Source organism: Chelmon rostratus, chromosome 21 (genome assembly GCF_017976325.1).
Source record: "Chelmon rostratus isolate fCheRos1 chromosome 21, fCheRos1.pri, whole genome shotgun sequence".
NCBI classification, from domain to species: domain Eukaryota; kingdom Metazoa; phylum Chordata; class Actinopteri; order Chaetodontiformes; family Chaetodontidae; genus Chelmon; species Chelmon rostratus.
In genome coordinates, this window is record NC_055678.1 from 7,728,548 (window position 1) to 7,750,400 (window position 21,853).

Genomic DNA, 21,853 nt, shown 5'->3' on the forward strand with positions numbered 1-21,853 from the left:
TGAGCGAGAGGAGTTTTGGAAGAGGAGGAGAGCGATTGTGTGAATAACAGGGTCTGGCGTTTTTCTCCCTTTGGCCACGTTTCCAGACAATAGTCATGAAAATCAGACACAAACATTTGATGTTTTAGAAACAAATTGAATGGAAATTAGTTACAATATCAAACGAGCTGGTGCACATGAACGGGCTTCGCGATTGCCCCGATAATAAATAACATCTGCCACGTTTGATAATCTCACACAGGGCAAGAAACAAAGGAACGCTCGCGGCGATGTTTCAGTGCACCAACTTGCACTTGTGCAAAAAAATAGAAAAAGCGATGGAACCAACAGTATCTCAGTTTCAGAACAACCAGTTAAAATGTTCAGAACTGTTCTATTACTCGCATTTATTTGACAGAATTACTTACCATCGCTTACAGAATGTTTTCGTGACAATTCTGCCATCATGTGAGGGTAGAGGCTTAAAGATCCCCTTAAGACGTGTTATAAGACGCACAGCCCTGATTCCAAAAAGCTGCTGTTAAAACATCAATAAAAACAGAGTGAAATCATTTGTCGGTGTTTGCCGACAACAGTTTAACAAAGTGTTCCTGAGCTCATGTAGTAACATCCTTTATCCAATCATGTGTTCACAAAGAGGTGAACCTCGCTCCATCCTCACTTGTGAGAGACTGAGCCTTTCCAGGATGCTCCTTTCATACCCAATCATGATACTATCACCTGTTACCAAGCAACCTGTTTACCTGTGGAATGTTCCAAACAGGTGTTTTTGGAGCGTTCCACAACTTTCCCAGTCTTTTGCTGCTCCTGTCCCAACTTGTTCAAAACCTGTTCCTGCATCAGATTCAGAATAAGCAGATATTTACAAAAATCAATGAAGCTGATGGGGTCAGACATTAAATATATTGTCTTTGTACTGTTTTCAGTTGATTAGATGTCAAAAATGATTAGCAAATTCTCACATTCTGCTATATTTGTTTTATACAGCTTTCTAAAATGCTATAATAATAGTATAATAATAATAATTTGTGTCAGATATGTATGCTCCATGAAAAAACTTGCATCTACTCATTCCCCCCTTATTAAAAAAATCCATCATGTGTCATTATTACACCATGTAATGCTAATTGAAATGAACACAAACTGGGAGTCGTCATCATTCAGCACAGTGAACATCAAGCATCCAGATGAAGGAACGAGACGCGAGATCATCGAACAGGGAGCGACTTCACGAACCTTTCAGTCATCATTGGAGAGAAAACGAACGTCTGAGCACAGCTTTGCCTTCGGTCTCCTTTACTGAACTCTTTTCTTGCCGTTTGCCTCTGTGTTGTAGTTTTGCTCAGGGCCCACTGAAAGACGCTCCGAACCTGATCTGCACGCCGCACACAGCCTGGTACAGCGAGCAGGCCTCCCTGGAGATGAGGGAGGCGGCCGCCACCGAGATCCGAAGAGCCATCACGGGTACGAATATAAACGCCTCTAAAATCCCTCTAACATCATCCTAACCCTACCTTCCCCCGCTGCAGAGCCGGGCTCACAACCCTCAGTCCGCTCTGTGACCTGTTGCACGCCTCTCTTTCCCAGATGTCACATTTCCACTTCAATGGGCCCTGGGCCGCTTTTATTAAATCTGGACCTCCTAATAGATGTCATCATTAGCTCGGCGTCGCACAGCTGAGCAGAGCGGAGCCCGGGGGGGGCCGGCCCACCAGAAAACATCCAGATTGTTAAATGATCTTAATTTGCATTTGTGCATCCAAGCCTGATCCGTTTGTCAGTCTGAACTCATTAACGCTCTGGCGTCGCCCGGTCACTCGTCGCCTTTAACGAGTCACGGCCTTTCGGAGTGTGTGATTTAAGCCGGCGTGCTTTTAACTGTGCGTGTTTCACATGACAGGCCGCATCCCGGACAGCCTAAGAAACTGCGTCAACAAGGAGTTCTTCGTCACCACGGCACCATGGGCTGTAATGGATCAACCGGGCGTTCACCCTGAGCTCAACGGGGCCGCCTACAGGTAAGGACTGGACATGCAGATGGCCAGCAAACGTCCACCCTTCCATCTCCAATATTGTTAAAAGCTGCCCTGCATTTTCTTTTTATTAGTCTTTTAATGTAAGCATAAACTAAATGTTACTCAGGGTGTTCATTGTATTTCCAAAGGGTGTTGCTGTGTAGGAGTTTTTGTTATTAATGTCCCAATTTCTTGTCTTTCTTGCTATGTTAATGAGGAAATCCTAAAAATGTTGATTCACGTTTTCCCCTATATTCACTGTTTAAATGAACTCACTACCCCTCTATAGATGCTAGTCCCCCATCCCTTTAATGACTGTCCTGTGTAGTAGTAGAAAAGGCAACTCTCTGCCCACCATGTCCCCCCCCGTGGGCTCTTCCTGATCTCAGCATGTCCGCCTCCGTGTGCTTCTTTCACGCAGCCAAGTGAACCAAACTCTTCCGGCCGTAGCAACCGGTGTCCCCCAAGACAAAATTATTGCCTAGATCAGGAGCAGGTAAATACGACCATCCGGGCCAACAGCCTCTCGTCTGGAGGTCCCGGATAAGACCCTCTCACCTGAGCTCACCTGATGTGTGTCCCCTCTATAACCCCCCCTCCCAGTACTCACCTGTTTGACTGAACACAGACTAGAGATGGATGGCAGCGAATGTGGGGTTTGAGTGTCCCAGTAAGCATGACTTGAAGCCATTCACATGCAGTTGTGCTTGGTGGTTTCCTTCTTACGGGTTTTTGGGGAAGTTAATGTTGGAGTGTATCGTCCTTTTTCTGCTCTCTGGTTGAATGGTGTTACTGTACGGAGTCCCAGAGGGGTCACAATGGGTTTTTTGTACTTTTGCGTTACCAGGCAGCATTTTTTGCATTCTCTCTGATCCACAGGGGGGCTAATAGTCTCCTCTGCAGATTTGACAGAAAGGAGAGCTGTGGTCACAACCAGTGGCCGCCTGCTACAGTCAATAATACATCATACAGCTCTGCCTTTCTCTGTGGATCAGAAGGAACGCCAAAGCAGTTTCCCGCCGTGATCCTTCAGGGGCTCTGCATTACTGCGATCCTTCCTCCCATCAGATCTGAGGATTTGCTGCTTTTTTCTGTTTTACTGAACATCTTTGGTTTCTGAACTGCTGGTCCAACAAAACAATATTCGAGTCGTCGCTCGGGCACCCAGAGCTCGCTAACAGTCTGAACCTGCTTTGTGACAACAATTAACCACATAAGTAATCAGTAGTTTTCCTCACGGTGAGACGACACGGTGTGTTGTCCTTTGTGATTCACGCTTATGCGAGTGTGTGATATTTTAATGGATTTTGAAAAATACAGGCTGCAGAAAGGAAAGAACACCTGGATCGGATGAGAATATTTTCTGGTTATTTCCCTGCTCAGGTACAAACCATATCGACACAATTATCGACACAAAGCAACAATAGTTTTCATTATTGATTAGATGTTGTCCATTAATTATTGATAAACAGTGAAAATGCCCCTCAAAGGTGACGTCTTCAGGTATCTTGTTTTGTCCAACCAGTCGTTCAACACCCAAAGATGTTCAGTTTACTCTCATAGAAGTTCAGAAAATATTCAGATTTAAGAAGCTGGCATCAGTATTCTTCTTCCATTAAGCTTAAAAACTAAAACAACTCAAACCCAAACCAGTGTGAAGTGACACCTGAAGAGCAGGAACTAGAAATGTGTCAGAAAAGAGCCAGTAGCATCACAGACTCTTTTTTTCGGTGTTGGGAATGTGGGCCAGTCAACCTGCCAGTCTCTGAACACTCACCTCTGACCTTCCCCTTTCCGCAGATACCCGCCCGGCGTGGTTGGAGTGGCTCCGGGCGGCATCCCGGGGGCGTTAGAGGGCATGGTGCCAGGTGGGGTGCCCATCGCCCACACCCTGCCCTCTGGTACACACCCCTCCCAGGCCCCGTCGCCCAACCAGCCCTCCAAACACGGCGAGACCAGAGAGCACCTCACCGAGCAATAGCAGCAGAGGGGATTCAAAACGGCAACATCTCACCCGACCCGTCGACTCTCAGAACCAACCAATCACAAAGCGACCGACCAACTGGGACCAAAAGACAGTGAAACAACACAAGCGGCTGCCTGTAAAGTCAGTCAGCGTCTGGGAACAAGACCAGTGTTCCGGGGGAATTTGTACTTTTAACGTTTTAGTTTTTACTCTCTGTCTCTTTGGGCTCAGTACCGACTTTACTCTTTGATGATGTTTTTTTTTTTGTTTGTTTTTTCGGGACATGCCTATGATTGTGGACACAGAGTCCAGTGTTTTTAGCGCTCCCGGATTACCCAATGAGACTCTGTCCCACCCCCCACCCCCCCTACACCTCAGAGCTCATGGGAAACGTAGGCCCACATCTCAACACACCTATGGGCGAACAAGAGAAAAAACTTTGGCATCTTGTGCTACTGGACCTTATCCCCTCTCCCCCAGCTCCCTCCTGATCCCTCCCCACCTCTCCCCCACCCAGCTCCAACCCTCCTTATGTAACTAATGTGTGTTGTTTAGGCCCCTCATTATGCCTCAGAAGAGAATTATTAATTTTTTCTTTCAATCTTTAGTGTGAATGACTAAAAATGGATTATTGACTTATATATATTTATCATTCGTCAAATAAAAGGAAAAGATTGCTCATCAGTTATAGTAATCTAGAGTGGGTTTTAACCCTTTCCTGGCAATAATACATACAGTATGACGGCTGTCTCAGCTGCAGTTACAGGATTTCGCCACTCGAGGGCACTTCTAACACAGTGTGAGGGATTTCCTCTGCACCCGTGACCATTAACAGCATAAGTCGCTCCAGTATATCTGATTATTTTTGTAAGCTGTCGGTAGAAAACACTACACATTCACTTTATACATCTGACTGTAGCTGAAGTTTGAGGTTCTCTGGATTTAGAGGGCGCCGCCAGCTGAGTGTTGAACTTTTCTTTTTAGCTGTTGGCGTCAGTGTGACTGCGAGCTGGGAAGGATTTCTTTCAGGATCAGAAAGAAAATAATGAAGCTAGTGCGACTGCATCTGATTCTCCTGTTGACAAACGGATATTTCTCATCGATCTCATCTTTGCGTCAGTGGCGCACACTTCGCGACCCCCCACCGCCGCCGCCCTCGCTTCTTTGAGCACATTTCACACTGAAGACAGGAAAGGGTTAAAGCAAACTTCATTTCTTAATGACTCAGGAAAACACTTTTTTGCAGATATTGTTTATTCCCAGAATTTTGTCTTTGAGGAAAAAAAAAAGATAAGACTAATCTGGTTAGTCTGGATATTTTCTCTCCTCCCTCTTCCTCTCCATTGTGGTATTTTTATATACAAGGCGCATCCCACATTTTTGGTGTTAAAGAGTTTTGAAGAGTCCTGTTAGATTTGTATTGCCTAGTTAAATGTTCCTATAACCATAGTCCTATGTGATCCGCCCTCTCTCTTCTCTCCTTCTTATATTTTCTTTGTTCTATTGAAGGCCAGGTTCTTTGGGGCATCCTGTACTCTGTAAGAGCAATAGCAGAAACTCCTACTTAGTGTCCCAACAATAGCAGAAGAGGCAGCCAGCAGTATGTTTTTGTTTTTAGTGTGAGTATTTGTATTTGTTTCTTGTACAAGGTGAACATTTAGCATTCAGTGCAGTTCAAATAAAAGATGCGATTCTGAGAACCGGCTGTCTGTACCGACACTTCTTGTCCTGCATGTTGCGCTATGAGTGGTATGTTCATTCCTCTGCTGGACGCTCACACGATCTGTGTCATCCTTATAGTTTATCTTTGATCACAGGGGGGCGCCAAAGTGTAATCGAGTCCTGCTAACAGAAGCAGCAAATGTGACAGGAATAAATCCATAAAAATAAGACAAACAATTTCAACACCAACAAACTGTTGGCTCTTGGGGGTAAAAAGCAATCTGACCAGGCTGTTACTTATTAACTTGTTTTTAACTTTGGAACTGTTTGTTGTCGATAAATAGTTGTTCAAGACAACGATTTCTCCCAGAGAAAAAGTACATCTCATATGTTCCCAGAAGGATGATGGCAGGAATACAAATGTGCGATTTTGGCCTGATTCTGCCCCCCAAAAAACACGAATCGTTCTTTTCAAACAGGCTTCGACTTCGCGTGTCAGAGGCGTCCATCCTACAGCGATCCGGACTATATTTAGACGGTGCGAGCAGTATCGACCGTGTCCTTGCGTGTGAGCTCAACCGCCGAACGGGCAAAATCAAACTTTAGAACACCATCACCACAGTCCAATCCAAACATCACCAGAGAGAGGGAGAAAACAAAGACAACAACAAGACAATGCAAGTGAGTCAAATTTAATATTAATGCACTCTATAGAAAGAGGCAGAGTGTTTGGTTTTCTCTTTTCCCCACCAGCGTCACCACCACCCGCTCTAAACATGACAACGAGCTACTAGATCACACGTAAAAATGTCAGTAAACTTGTACGGCCCTCTTCCCCCTCCCCTCACAGAATGCAGGTATTGTCATCTGTGCAAAATAAAATACTTCAAGACTGAACGGATCAAACGGAACACAGATAAAACGGGGCAGAACAAAAGTGTCACCTCCGTGCGCTAACTCTCCTAAACAAATAAATAAATCCAACATCAGACGGGGGGGGGGGGGTTTGCAGAGGTATCGGCAATCGGGAAAACAGGTGCTCTTTAAACCTTAACATACACTCAGTGTTAAGCAACATTTCTGTCAGGCAATTCTGCAAATGAAATTTCTTATCTAGCGCGGCTTCGGGATTTCCTTAAATAGAGTATATTTTCCTACATGTCCTAGGATTTCTCGCACGTCTTGATAATTATGCTGATAACAAATGAGGAGAAATCTGGGTAGAGGAAGTGGACTTGATGTGCTTTCATAGGAGCAGTAATCAGGATTCTGGATGTTGGTGCTGTTTTTTTTTTTCTATCACAGAGCTCACAGAACACATGCATTATTACAAGTTAAAGATTTACATTTTGGAGAAAGGAAAAAAAAAAAATGTAGATAGCAACTCTCCCCGAACCTACAGTGTCCAGTCTTTTTCAGAGCTCTTCCTCTTTTCCAACTCACTCGTCCTCGTCGTCCTCCTCCTCGCCGTCGGACAGGGAGGCGCAGGGCCGGATCTGGCGGTATCTGTCCAACCACTTCTCCACCATCTGGGTGACCAGGGGATGGTTGCGGCGGCGGGAGCTCTTCTGCATGGCTGCCAGCATGCCTCCTTCTGTCACGCAGCAGTCCAGCCATTCCCTCAGCAGCTTCTCCTGCTGCTCCTCGTTGCCCATCTGAGTCGCAGACACAAACACGCAGCCATGTTTAAGATGGGGAAACTCCTGGTGACCGCAGTTATGTATCACGAACACAAACATCCACTCAGCGACCGCAGCTTGGAAGCAATCTGTGGTAACCTGGCACCGTAATCTGTGCCCAACGTCTGTGGTTTTATTTTAAACCAGTGTTCACCAAGAAAATCCCTCATTTTTGTGCTGGTTTAAAATGATTTCACTCAGATTTTATGTCTGCCGTGTATGTTTTGCTTTCTCCTGCAAGTCGACGTTGATTACTGTAAGCAGTAAACAAGGTGGCTTGCATGTAAAATTAACACAGCTCAGAAAATATTCAGGTAACATATAAAATCTGATAAAAAAAAGGGAGGGAAAATGCAAATAAGATGCTAATTAGAATTCATTTTGTTATATGTAAAGTTTGGCTTTTTAAATAAGCAGCTAAGTTCTCTACACCTTTGTTTTATTTTAATAATAGAAAACAAAATTATGAGCTCCAGCTGTACGTCACAACATCGGTCCTTACCTCTTGTGCAGACAGGAAGTGAATGTGCAGCAGCTTCCTCTCGCTGTCCACCAGTGGCAAGAAAGTGACCGTGACATCGTCGTCAGTATTGAGGTTGGCGCCCGCACCGCGATTGTCGTAGCCGTCGTTCTCCATGGCCACCAGGGCCGAGAAGTGGCCCCGCGTGTAGCCCAGAGCGATGGGGCTCTTCCAGCAGAAGCTCTGCTCCCATAACAGAGGCAGGTACACACCTAAACCACACACAGAGCGAGTCAGACCCGCAGCACGCCACCTGGGAGGAGCAGGCCCTGCAGCTGCACGCTCAAATTACAGTGTGTGCGCGAGCGTCAGCCGGGGCCAAGCACCATCTCAAATCTGACCTGACATCAGAAGTGGCTGCGTTTCAGCCGACTGAAAACAACTGGCCCATTGTGAGCGGAGGGCAGCCCTGTGGTGCAGCCTGGAGCCCTGCTCCTTCAGCAGGGCCCACTCCCTCCGCCCTCCAGCTTCTGCCAGGCCCACTTCCTGCTTCAGACACACACTACCAATCAGCAGACACTTAGCCTGCAATGCAGACTAAAGCTGCTAAGCGTATTCATCAAAATTACAGGCAGAGTGAGTTAAAGATTTACTGTGTTACAAATCCAATACCCAAACCCTGATGTGCTCCCTCTAGCTCTGATCTACAACCCCACCTTGTTTCTGCTAGGTAATAAGACTCAACTTTTCACAAGCAAGCACAGTTGTGGGTGTACACATGCACAATTCAAAAGCAAACTCCATGATAAAATAACAGCTTTCAGTCAGTAATCCTGAGTTTAGGGCTGTACCGAATAGTTAGAAGCTTCATTCACAACATCAGCATTTGAATGTTTGTTTTCTTGCACATCTATTCATTGTGTTAAACCTGCCATTTCTGCATAGCTGCAGATAAAAAAAAAATAGGCTACACTAATATTATTAGTATTGTACTGTTTGTAGAACTAGATTCCAGCGGTGGCTGCATGGGATTGTTTCCGACTCCTGGGCTCCAATTTCCAATAACTCCAGAGTGTTGTAAGGTACAAAGTCAAACCTTATTAAATAAAGCAAGATGCAATTGTTTCCAAAATTCTCAACATGTTTTCAAAGATTCGTTCAAAAACCTCAATAGAAGCTCCGAATGTAAAAAAGGAAGACATTCGGTACAGCCCTGCCTCAATTCCAGAACAGTGACCATTTTTGCATCGACTCAGACACACTGGAGGTCACTGATACTTCATCTGTGGATCTGGTAGCACTCAGAAATGACTTGTCAGCATATTTCATGGAGACTATTTTGTCATCAGAAAGTAGTTCCAATGAAAACTGTGTGCGAACAGCAAACAAAGCCAAACCAGATGCCACCAGAGGTAAAAGAGAAAACGTGTACTTGTACTTTGTGGGAACTCAAAGACTCTGTCTGACTATCAAATTCTCCCAGGTGCATCCAAACGCTGCCTCACCTTGAAAACGAGTGTATCCTAACGTTTCCCCACGGAAACTTTTGTAGTATTTCACTCCGTAGACTATGATCGGTCTGCGAAGAATGTGTGCCAGAACAAAAATGTGGGTCTGCTCCAGGCTGGCCCCGGGCTGAGAGGAGGAAACAGAAGAACGACAAAATGACACATCATTCAGTGGTTGTAAAAGTATACACTTCCCCCCCAGTTGTACGTTGCATATAAATAGAACTATAAATAGAGGCGAGGGCTGAAACTAGTGCTGTGATCGAATTGCAAAACAGAGTGTCCTGCACACTGTGGACCTGCAACGCTGCAGCTCTGCGAACGTCTGCCACCCTCTCTCCTCATCTGCACCGTCTGAACAAGCAGGCTGCTTTTAAACATGCTACAGCTACAGTGACATTACATGTTAAAAGGAGGCTTCAAAGTCATCCGCCCTTACGGGGTGGGATATAAAAAGGCCGATCTTATCCTTCGGATCTCATCTCTCCATCGCTCTGAAATCCTCCGACGAGGTTATCACGTGGAAGCGCTCGCGCCGTTTGTTTATACTGCCGGTTGAGTGGCTCTCTGAGCTAAATGCCTGTAATCCCAAGGTCACATGTTGGGAAGGAGTACTGCCGTGGCAGGTGTGCCAGTCAAGCAGATGAGCCGTCAATCTACTACTTCATCTTAAGGGGATCTATATTAATTACTTATGTCCTCCACGTCATTCACACACACACGATTCACCTTCTACTGAGCCTCCCACTCAGTCCAATGAGAGTCCATCCAGTTCACCTCGCTGGCATCAGAGTTAACGAGCAGCCCTCCAAAAGCAGAGCTGATATCGTTTTGTGCATTGCGCCCTGTCGTCCATATTTAGACCTTTGACCTGACAGTGTGGGTTTTAGTGGACGAGGCTTTATGAAGACCACACAGTTCAAATATGTTTCTGTTTCTCTCTGATGTCTGTATGTTTTAAAGCAAGCTGAACTTGCAGGTCTGTCCATGTAACGACATTTTAAAGCATGCCACTCTAAGGCCAAAGATACACTTGCTTTTATCTACACTTTTGCATGCACCTGATGGCTGCCTCCTCCATCCTATCCTGCGTCGGTTTGGGGCGCCAGCTGTGCACATCCTCAGAAATGAACGCTACGTGAACGAGCTTTCTAAATGTTTTTAAAGACATTCGACACGTGTTAGGCCTTAAGAATTCACGCAATGTGTTCTGGAGAATACAGAATGTAAAAATAACTGTACTCATTTATAACAAACATCCACAGGGTGCCTTTAAACTGGAGAAGGAAGAGTTTCTTGTTCCCTCAGCAGCAACAGTGGGAAAAACAAAACAGTCACAAACCACAAAAGGAGACGGTACAAAGTTTGTCCTTTTCGTGCAACAGATGAGGAGTATAAAGGAGAACTTCCTGCATTTCTGAGCCCGGCGGTTTAATGATATTCACAGTCGTTGAATTATTAACCTGGTGCCATTTCTATTGTTGGCAGACATCTGAATTTCCAACAATCTTTTTGGTCATAAACCTGCCACTCCTGTGAGAACGCATCAATTTATTTATTGGATTTTTCAAGCATTACTCTCTGTTCATCACTTCTATCGCCTTGTAACACACTCCGTTTACACACCAACCACACTTCGCCATTTTCAGCCTTTCGGTTGATAGTGAACTAGAGGCAGGAAGTGAGTAAACCAGAGGGAACCTCATAATTACCTGGCTGGCCAAAGACAGGATGAACGCCCAGTCCTCCTGCCACTGCTCCTCTCTCAGGGAGAAATGCAAGCCGAAACTCTGCGAGTACCACGACTCCCACTCCTTCCAGCGAGTGTAAAACCTAAAACAAAAGGTACATATTTGACTTTTTTTAAAGCTCATTTGGACCTACTTTGTCACCCTGTTTATGTAGCAGTAATTGATTTATATGCACTGCAGTTTATTTTTCTCAACAACCAGATTTTTCTGACAGAGAGAACAAACATTTACAAGTATTTCATGTAAAATTCAAACACAAAGAGTAGCCCCATCAAAGATACTGAATTTAGATGACTCAGCACTTCTTGAGACTAAAAAATAAAAACCTAATTAGACATAATGAACAAAATCATCCACACGCAGATTCCAGTGCACATTAAAAAGAGCATTTCTTTCATGTCTTACCTTTACTAATTAATCAGACTTCCTGTATTTGACTGTGTGAGGGAAGTATGTAAATATCCTGAGGAAATGCTTCCACTCTGAGCTACCAAGTCAAATTATCAAAACCACTTAACTCCTGGCAGGGCATGGCTGCTGACAATCTGGGAAACCTCTTTTAGACATGCATATCGAAGAAATGAAATGAAAAAAGCCGGAAAGACTCACGGCTACTTGATGTTAAAAACATCCTTCATAATCCTTAATGTTAAATGCCGCATCTTTGTGAGGGATACGTGTTTCTATCAAATCTTGTTTTGGGGCGGGCAATTTCAAGCTTTATTTCATGAGTACATCTTGCTCTCGGTTTGTTTTTATGCTGACGACTCAGCTCTTTTTGATGAGGACTGAGGAAGTTTTTCATTCAGATTATTAAGAGCCAGATCCGTCCGAGTTTGTCAAATGGCTTTAAGGTTCAAAAACATTTTGGACAGATGGCATTTTGCAAAACACATTACAGCATTTCAAGAAATAAAGGATAGGATTTTAGTGACCACATGGACACTGGGCAGAGTTGGGTGTCTCACCAATGGGAGCAGTCATGCAGGCTGTCATGGAGGGTCTTGCGGAGAACAGAGTCCTTGTCGTAGATACCCCAGGTGGCCTGTAGAACAGAGTCCAACAGACAGTCTCCAGCTGTACGGTTCCACAAGGCATACAGACGACTGTCCAGGCGTGTGCCCAGCTCCAGAGACCAGTTGATGACCGGAGATTCCTCTTCCAACTCTACACCACAGACAGACAGACAAATTGTGAGTTGTGAGCTGAGGGCACCAACAGGAGGAAAGGTTCACTCAAGCCAGTCTGTTTTTGTCCAACTTTGGAGGCTGAACAATAAACAAATGTGTCTGGATTTATGAGAGAAAAAATAGCTGGAAAGATGAGACTTGATCTGTTCACAACCCCTCAGAATGTGATGCAGAGATGCTGAGTGTTTCAGGCTGCTGCAGCTGTTCGTTATAGACTCAATATGTGTGTCACCTAACCTGCTTTTCAGCATTTTACTGTGCTCCTGTAATATTATTAAACACACCTTCACTGCCTCCTCAACTACTTTCTACACAAAAACCCAGTGCACCTCTCCAGAGAAACCCCGTTTATGGAGGCTTAAATAGGTCAGATACAGTCGGTACAACAAACAAACCCACATGTATGTTCACTAGCACTCACACACGTACAGTGCAGTATGGGAGTGTGTCATTGGTTAAATGTGAGGGAGGGAAACCAGTGAGTTCAATTAATCCAATTAGGGAGGGTATGGATGATGAAGCAGGAGGTGATGAGCTGCTTGGAGACGGAAGATCACGAGAGCAGATGTTGGTTTTTAGACCCAATCACAGCCACATGGTGAATCACAGGTAATACAGGGGATACGTGCAAATACCATATATGAACACAACTTGAGTACCTTTCTGCACATCTCGATCCAACACTTCATCAAACAGCTTCTCTTGGACAGCAGGCGGCAAGTCCTCTATATCTGCAGAGACACACGGGAAACATATTATGCTTTCATGCTCATTATAAGCTAATGGTACGCAGCACCGAGGGCAACAGAAACGCTACAGTAATGACACACAGAGGGGATGTTCTCTGCAATTCCATTCACTGGCTGACATTTTGTCAATGGCACACTGTAAACACAAGCTCTGTACAGCATGTTGTATTTCTGTGTGTATTGAACTGTGCACACACAAAGCCAGAACACTGGTGGCTATTCTCTGGCTCAATAGTGAATGGCACTGGCTTTGTCTGAGAGAGAAAGCGACAGAAACAGAGGGAGAGCGTCCTGCAGCTGGCCTTGAGCCAAATTCAGTCTGCAAAGAAATACTTGGCATAACACGGAAAAAAAATATTCAAATCTATCAGTGAAGCCTGCATAATCTTTCATCCCGGCGGCACTGGCAGCTCTGAAACAGAATACAACTGGTAACTCTAAAAAAGCAAAGTGCATGTCATTTCAGCGACGACACTATGCTACCGGGACGGGACACTGAGCCGCCGTTCCCCTGAGCAATGCTGCACAACAAGGCGAGCCGTCATTCCTCCAATTCTCCAGCGAGGGGAAAAAAACATCCAAGATTGCACACTGAAATGCTGCACACCTGTTTAGGGGGGAATTCTACAGATATGCATGAAATTTAAGCATGGACACAAGCCAAAGCAAAAAGTAAAAGAAATATTTTTCCATTCTACCCTTGCAGAGTGCATGTAGCCTGCAGTACTGAAAGTCATTCATTATCTAAGGGCCTCAAAAAGACAAATGTTATATTGTTCAATTTAAGGTTTTTATTGATGCTACAAGAAAAAAAAATATTTCAGCGAAAATCAGCGGAGCACAATGAAGCTAGATCTATGTAGACTTAAATAGAGGTGTTAGATTACACATAAGCAAGGAAGTCCAAAAAGGGAAGTGCTGCTGGGTACCTGCAGGCAGGGTGAATGTGACCAGGTCAGTGAGGAAGTAACAGGCGAAGTCTCCTTTGCGTTGATGAAGCGAGGCTGCAATCTCCCTGCGGATCTGCTCCGTCAGCTCGGGACACACCATGGAGGGGATGCACTTAGCTGCCTGCTGGCTCACCTGAAAGACATCCACCCAGATTCACTAGAGGTTCAAACAGACTTGTGTTTATATATTAAGAATGGGCAATATGTACAAACGTTGATAAATACTGCAATCATTTTAACAGGATAATTTAAATATCAGTACTTTTATATAGCAGCCACTTGAGCTGATTTTTTAGTGCATTTCACTAGAACGTAAATCCTTTGAAAATATATGCTCTCAAGTATCTTTAAGAACTCACAGTGTGATGGATTTTGGTCACATTTCACTTGCTTTCATTCATATGGACGTACACTCTATATACACACATTCTGTGTATTGCCATAGTTTGTACTGATGGTTGAGTGCAACCTTTTCTTCTTTATATAGACACTCGATTGCCAATTTATTAAGAATATTCCACCAAAAACAATGCAGACTTCTACAACAGCCATGGCACTCTCATGTTAACAATAAAGGTCGTTGTAGTTTGTCGTGCTGTTGAGTCTCACATTCAGCCAACCTCCCTCACCGATAACAGGTTGTATGTATTTATCATATTGAGGATCAAATTCTGCCATACACAGTGAAGAGCCCGGCTTTCTCTCCAAGCCTCAGTGACTTGTTTCACAGCGCAGCCCACTGTGCCTTTCCTAATCGTTGCTTGCCCTCCTTGCAAACCACATCAGCTCTGTGGCATCACGTCCATTAGGAAGCAGTGGCAGGACTGCAGCCAAGCTAATCCTCCACCTAATCCTCAAAGTGCACTTCTGCTTTAATTATAGGCATTACGGGCATCTGCTACATATCGTCTGCTCTGGCGCAGAACAATTACAGACCGACATGGTTGACCAGGAGAAGTACAGAGTGGAATCAAAATTACAGGAAAGCTTCTGACGTTTTCTTGTGTAATATAAGCAATTTTATTGTCAGTCTTTGTATAATGCATGTAAAAGAGGTCACGAGATTACTGGTTGTTACCCATTCTTTTTCACAAGACTCTAAAATCTTCATAAAGGTCTTGTTAGAGGGAAATTCACAATCTGATTAAACTGGTACTGTGTAGTGTGTTCATGTGCTGAAATATGTGTGTAGAGCGGGACAACCTGTTAAATAAACTCAGTTTTAGGTCCACTTTCTCAAAGAAGATGGTGTAGATTTATTTCCAGTAGGGTGGCGAAGGCATACTAAATCTATCAGGACGCCTACCTCTGTGAGCAGGATGGCCAGCATGTCCTGCCTCTGGAAGCGGATGGCCAGATGAACCAGGGTGAAGCCTACATCAAACGCAGAGGACCGGTTGAGAAGCTGCACCTCGTCAGCAGTGAGCTGCCGGGCGATGTCCCCGCCGGATGACTTGTAGGCTTCTATTGCCGCCAGGTCTCCCTCCACCACGCCTGCAGCCGGGGAGAGGAAGAAGGAGGAAGGAAGGTCAGAAAATGGGACACAAATGTTGGCACTAAAACATAAAAGTGGATCAGAGCCTCAATATGCAGTGGCTTTTCCAGGAATTCATGTACACAGGCTGTTTAAGTTAGATGAAAATGACACGCATCCACATTGTTTACAATCCATGTTTAAAGGAAGAAAGAACAGTGCTGGTTCAGAAGACCAGTTCACATTCAACAGCCAATAGAGGTCAACTCCTGTCATCACCAGGGATAAATACTAATTTGCTAGTTAATCAGGCACTACATTACTATCAATGAGGGAAGACTTAATATCAGAAAAACAAAATACAGTCAACAATGACCAGAAATATGACAGCTCTATAAAACAATTCCAACAAAAACATCAGAACCTTCATGCAGGCAGTATTGCAGGGCTCCATTGGACTGCATTAGTTTAAGCTAGTGTAGTGCGTGTGAACCTGCTATGCCAAATACAAGTGTTCCCTGTTCAAACACAACTGCAAAGAAAATAATTCATGTAGAAAGACATGGGAATCCTTTTAAAACAGGCCTATTCTTTGTAAATGGATTAGACTGGCTTTTGGAGCAGTTCCAGCCCCACGTCCTTGCTTGTAATAGAAGCTAGATGGAACAGACAGCTTGGCATGTTGAACGGAAGAACTACAGAAATATCAATCAAACTGTGCTAACACATCATACTATTCAAAGTCACAAGAATTTAGCATTAAAATCTGGGAGGAATTTATGAAACAAAACTCAACTCAAGGAAAAGCCTTAAACACAAAAAGGATTCACAGTGAGCAGAGCTCTCTAGCTCTTGACGTCAATCCGCAATTCAGATGACTTCTAGATGTAGCCACCAGCTAACCCGGTGTGAGAACAGCTATCATACTGTCAGGCTATTACACAGAGGAACAGACAGAGCAGTGTAGCTTATAATGCAGAGCTATCAGAGAACTGCGTCAGACAGAGGACAGTCTGTGCAGATTAGAGTCCTCCCCCTCCTTTGGACCTAGCAGTCTCAAAATCTGTTATGAGTGAAATGAGCGGCAGGCAGCTCGGTAGCACACTAAACACTGCAGCGCTGGCTAATTTTAATAGACTGCCTTATATGAGGATGTTCTCCCAAGGACAGCTACCTTGACCGAACCTGCACTGGAACATGCCAAGAACGCCTGGTTTCCTTTTACACATGCTGGGTGAACACGGATCCGTAAATAGATGCAGAGTGAATTTGGCTGCAATCATGCTGCAGGCCTCATAAAAGAGTGAAGAATGTGGGAACCTGTTCTGCAAGTGTATGAATTTAGTTCATACAATTATTTGCTCGGTTTAGGTCAAAGTTGTCATGATGAAAACAAGACTTCAGCCTGTGTGCAATTCCACTCTTCATGCAGTATGCAGAGCATTCCCACTTTGAAAGTGTCATCAATAAGTATGCTTGAGTGTGCTGTTTACGTGCACCGTCTCACATTGCAAAAAAAACAGCCTGATGAAGGCCTGAGACTGAAGTGCATTGGTGAAATGGAAAAGATTCTTTCAGTTAGTCAGCCGGTGTTGCTGAGTTGTTGTTTTCTCACATTTGGTCTGTTGTTACCCAAGCACCTGGTTGGCTGGTGAGGCAGCGACAGCACACAGTGTGTTCTTCCAAAAAGAGTGTGCATTGCAGCGCACAATAGAAATGGTGGGGGCATCCTGATAGCATAACGGTTAAGCGCATACCACATAACCACACTGTCCACAGTTCAATTCCAGCCAAGGGCCTGTGTTGCATGTCACACCGCTTTCTCTCTTTCCTTGTTTCGCTGGACGCCGGATACTAATAAAAATAATGTATTGTATATGTAGAAGAAAACTGACCTCTCTCTTTGTTTTGTTTTAAGAACTTCATCAGTATTTTGATCTTCAAGAGTACCTTGAACCTGGACTTCCAGTATGTGCGGTGCAAAACGGTACAAGGATCCCAAGTTCTCCTAATTGACTGACTTCCAGCTGAAAGTGACACTCTACCTGTTGTGCTCACATTGTGAAAAATAATAAATAATCTGGCGTGTAAATCTGGCCCCCAGGCCCCACTCTGACCAGCCCTGTTTTATCTTGTGTAACAGTGGAAGGCGACCAGTTCTGCAACCAGGATGCCTCATGTCTGAATATTTTGCCTTCTCCTTCTGGGTCTGACAAAGCATTCCTGAACCCATGCGAAACTTTACAGCCCAGAAAGAGCAAATATTTGTGACCACAATTTCTGCAAACTGACATTACCATCTTGGGTAACATTTTGCAGTCATGTGTGGCTGACGTTTGTTTTTTAGCCAATCAGATAAAAATTCAGCTGATCAACTAGATATTTTCCAGTGCTTGAAGGCAAACACACAGAGCTCCTTCACAAGGTTTAAAGAGAAAAAGAAATCACATTAATCACATAAACTGTACAAAACATCATCATGAGCAACATACAACTATGAGCATACGTTAATACAAACAAACATGATCTGCAAGACTCGCCAGTCAAAGTCTTAGTGAAACAAAAGAACAATATTACACAAACATAGTCTGCTTCCTTTTGGGGGAAAGTCGAATTGGCGGGATCGTCTGATTCTGGCCCATATACAGACCACTGAAAAAACATTAGAGCACAAATGTGTTGAAACAGTAGAGCGAAGTGAGATCAAGTTGTGAGACCTGAGGAAGTGCTTGGCTTGGCCATAATGTGCAGCTTGACTCAGGCACTTCCTCCACTGACAAAACCCTTTGAAGGGCCCAACTGTAGCACAAGCAACAGAGCTGAAAAAAAAAAAAGTCAGCTGACATGGTATGAACAAAAAGGCACGACAATAAATAAAAAGGCTGGGAATGTCTAGATCTGGTAGATGTAAGACAAAGATTAAAACAAACTGCCTCACTGTGACATAAGATTAATGTTTTCTACACCATAACAACAAGCTGCAGAGGGCAATCAGTGCAAAGGTCATGAGGACGCTGATCATGTGCTGCCTCCATGCGTTTTTTGTGCTTTTTTTTGTCGACTGGTGTTCATGTCTTGTCAAGGCTATTTTTGCTTCCTAGAGGCTCCTGGTCAGGACATAAGCACCAGTGTTTACAGGGTGTGTTGACTGGGAGCCAGGAGAGTCTCTGGTCCACGGGCTCCAGTCCCTCTGCGCTGCCCAGACGGCCCATTCATCCCCACCGGCTGGGAAGCACTCACACCCTCTCAGTTTCTCAAAGACACTCTCAGTGGCGCAGCAAGGGCAGCTAGGGGTTCAGTGATGAGCTGGATCAAATTCCTACGAGCCATTTAGTTGTAACGCTGCCATTCAGCATCATTAACGCTTTGTTTATGGAAAGTATCGTCACACTGCAGCAGATATTTTCCACCTGAAAGCACTACCTTGCGAAAATTAAACCCTTCTCACAGAGCTTGCCAAGCCATTTCTGCAAAATCCCTGTTGTACTATAATATTTGGAGCCTAAACAACAAGACACGTTGTCATTCATTAATTTAAAAAAACACCAAGTGGATCACACCTCTGTGCGGTCCTGGTCTGAGCAGGGTGAGGCACCATCTGCGCTGTGATAAAGTAGAAGTGGGCAGAAACTACATGTTTTGCCAGTGGGAAAAAAACAATCAAAGGCAACTCTGACTGGAGCACTTTGCTTTGTCATCATTGGGCATGACATCATGGAAGGAAACAAAAAGCTGGTGTGACAATGGAAGTGTTGTTACAAGGAAAAACATGGAAAAAGAGTATGGGTTCTTCGCATCAGTAAGATTATTCAGGGGAGCCACAGACGGAAATAAGGGGAAAAAGTATTCTCACACATAATCAGAGCCCAATTCATACTTTGACTAGCTGTTATCACTGCTATAGAATGCACAGCACACACTACAAGCAGAAAATGTAAAAATTTAGGCTATCTTGTGATTATTTTCATTAGTGAGTAATCCTCAGATTTTTCTTTCGTTGATTGATAGACAATTTAATCTAGAAAATGCCAAAATATGTGAAAAATGACATCACAAGTTCAAAATGATGCATAATTTGCTTGTTTTGTCCAAAAAACAGTCTTAAGTCCAAAAATATATATGATTGTAGTTATGCAATACAGAGGAGAAGAGCAAATCCTCACATCTGAGAAGCTGGAGTAAGATGTTTGGCATTTTCCTCACAAGCGGCTTTTAATCGATTTTCAAAATTGCTGCCGATTAATTCTTCTGTGGATCGACTAATCACTAATTCGCTTCAGCGCTGGAATGACACGTAATAACGTACAAAAACTCACCAGCACATGCATTGAGGAACAGCCAGTCTGTTTTCCTCATCCGGTTTCTAATCTGCTTTAACTTCTTGAAGTCGACCTCTTGCTCCTCTTTGCTGCTCATGGCTCCAGCTGCGAGCTCTATTCTCTGGAAGTCCATTTTGACGTTGTCTTCCCTCTTGGGCATAGGAGGGGACCTTTTTTGGCCCTGGCCTCCACTGCAACTGCCCCTCCAACGAGCCCTGTCCTGCTCATTGATCATGGGTGTCGGCTCCGCGGACTCGGCGAGCTCTATGGTTTCCTGGTTGCTGGGCTTGGGGTGGTCGCACACCACACACTTAGTAGTTTTGGGCCAGTTCTGGTAAGTGCAAGCTGCACATGTCCAGTGCTGCTGATGGGTGTTGAGTCTGTTTCTGTCATTGTACTCCTCACAGGTATCCACGGGGGAGTGGAGAGCAGGACGGCAGCCTGCATTGGAGCCTGAAGTATGGGGGGACTCGGTGGGGCTGCTGGTGCGTGGACGCTGACACAGGCACTGTGTACAGCGGATGGCTCGTGGCCAGTTCAGGTAGGTACATATCTGGCAGGACCACTTATTGGCAATCTCAGCCATGCTGGCTGACCTGACTCTTGGCCTAGCACTGGAATCAGGGCAGATTAGGAGGCTGCTGCCACTCTCAGTTCTGGGAGGGTCCCACTCCAGACTGGGATCCAGATCAGGGCTGTTCTTGTAAGGTTCCTCTGTGATGATGGGACCCCTCGACCTATGTGCGCGGCACATAGTGCACTTGATTGCAGATGGCCAGTTTTCATAGGTGCAGTAGTCGCAGACCCACTTCACCTTCTGTTCCGTCATTGTGGATCACTTTGGGTAGTCACACTGTGGTGATAAAGGTAGTTAGATTTGTGACATAAACATCTCGAATCATCTTGAAGGTCAACAAATATGGTACACTAATTATGTGTTTTAGATGCACAAATCAGGGATTTCACAGCATGTGTTCCAGCAGTTTGTCAACTAACTAAGACCTAATCAGGTATCTCCAATGACACTGTCAGCCTGAGCCTGTGATGCGATTGAAACACTAAAATTACCTTCCAGCTGTTCATTATCATAACAGTATGGAGTGTGGAGAACAGCTTGGGTTTAAGTCACATGACGGGTAGCTTTATTGCGTTACTATATACTAATGCTCACTGTTGAGTGTTAGCTTGCTAGCTGGCAAGCTAACCACCTAGCATACATAGCTACCGTCAATTTTAACAGTTCTCGAACATTTGATAACCCGCAAAATCATCGAATATGTCATTATCCGGAATATATGAAGAAAAATATGTCAAACTCTTACCGTTTCGCGGCTGTGCTCGTTTCTCAAGTGCAGCTGAAAACCACAACAAACCCTTCTTGCACAGTACCCCCTCCTCCTGCTCTGTCAAACCTTTCCCAATCCAAGATATTTCGACCCCTTTGCTCTCTCACATGTTTACCTTCGTGGACACATTAACCTCTCGCAGAATAAACCGCACCTTGGCAGAGCGTCTGTAGTCCTTGAATCATTGTATAAATCCGCGACACTCCATGGTTTACATTGCCTCCGTGTTGTTTAATGGCGGCGACAGCGAGACAAATGAGTAGCAGAGCCAAAATAAACGCTTGCTTGCCTTCGTCACCAATCATCTGGCTCAGCGCTCAATGCGATTGGATAAAAGGGAAGAGCTGTGGTGCCTTCAGGGCCTATCGGAAATATCCCTTATCCGCTTAACATAAAATATACGAGAGGTTCAAGTGAACCTGTGAAAGTATGAGATTTGAAATTAAGGGATGGAAAATGCCCTGTTACTCAGACACTCTCTCGAGTTGATGAGGTTTTAGCCCATCGTGTTCAGTCTGTGCTTTGAAACGATATATATAAAAACTTGCACGTCTGACCGAGCAATTCAGAAATATCCGAGCTTATCAGAAACATAAAGCATCACAAAGGTTGTCTGATGGAATTATGAAGTTTGATTTTTATCAATGAAACATTATCTAGATGCAATCATAACTAGTGTCATGTGCGAGAAAAAAAAAGAATTACACGCTGTTCTAAGATTAGAAGATACTTTTTATTGGTCTGTTATGATAACCTTCATTGACCTCTAGGTTACATCATTGGT

General features: G+C 44.4%; 2 protein-coding genes across 7 annotated transcripts in view; one reads left to right on the forward strand and one right to left on the reverse strand.

Annotated features, from left to right (window-relative positions):
- Positions 1–5,678, forward strand: part of ctbp2l (C-terminal binding protein 2, like) — a 95,378-nt gene extending 89,700 nt beyond the window's left edge. For all 5 annotated transcript variants that reach the window (XM_041962128.1, XM_041962129.1, XM_041962127.1 and 2 more), the window contains 3 exons: positions 1,337–1,464; positions 1,901–2,018; positions 3,816–5,678. In XM_041962128.1, the coding sequence (XP_041818062.1) occupies positions 1,337–1,464; positions 1,901–2,018; positions 3,816–3,996 (427 nt within the window). In that variant the 3' untranslated portion in view covers positions 3,997–5,678. The remainder of the gene's footprint in view (positions 1–1,336; positions 1,465–1,900; positions 2,019–3,815) is intronic.
- Positions 5,679–6,852: 1,174 nt separating this feature from the next.
- On the reverse strand, positions 6,853–21,315 carry zranb1a (zinc finger, RAN-binding domain containing 1a). 2 transcript variants are annotated; one of them, XM_041962134.1, is made up of 10 exons: positions 21,224–21,315; positions 19,721–20,576; positions 15,237–15,424; positions 13,910–14,063; positions 12,891–12,962; positions 12,010–12,208; positions 11,003–11,123; positions 9,288–9,417; positions 7,825–8,054; positions 6,853–7,298 (listed from the first exon to the last, which is right to left on the reverse strand). In XM_041962134.1, the coding sequence occupies exons 2-10, from the start codon at positions 20,550–20,552 to the stop codon at positions 7,083–7,085; spliced, it is 2,142 nt and encodes a 713-aa protein (XP_041818068.1). In that variant the 5' UTR covers positions 20,553–20,576; positions 21,224–21,315; the 3' UTR covers positions 6,853–7,082. The 2 variants fall into 2 exon arrangements, with proteins under 2 accessions (XP_041818068.1, XP_041818067.1); XM_041962133.1 differs by having other exon boundaries at positions 21,046–21,304.
- Between the last annotated feature and the right edge of the window lie 538 nt (positions 21,316–21,853).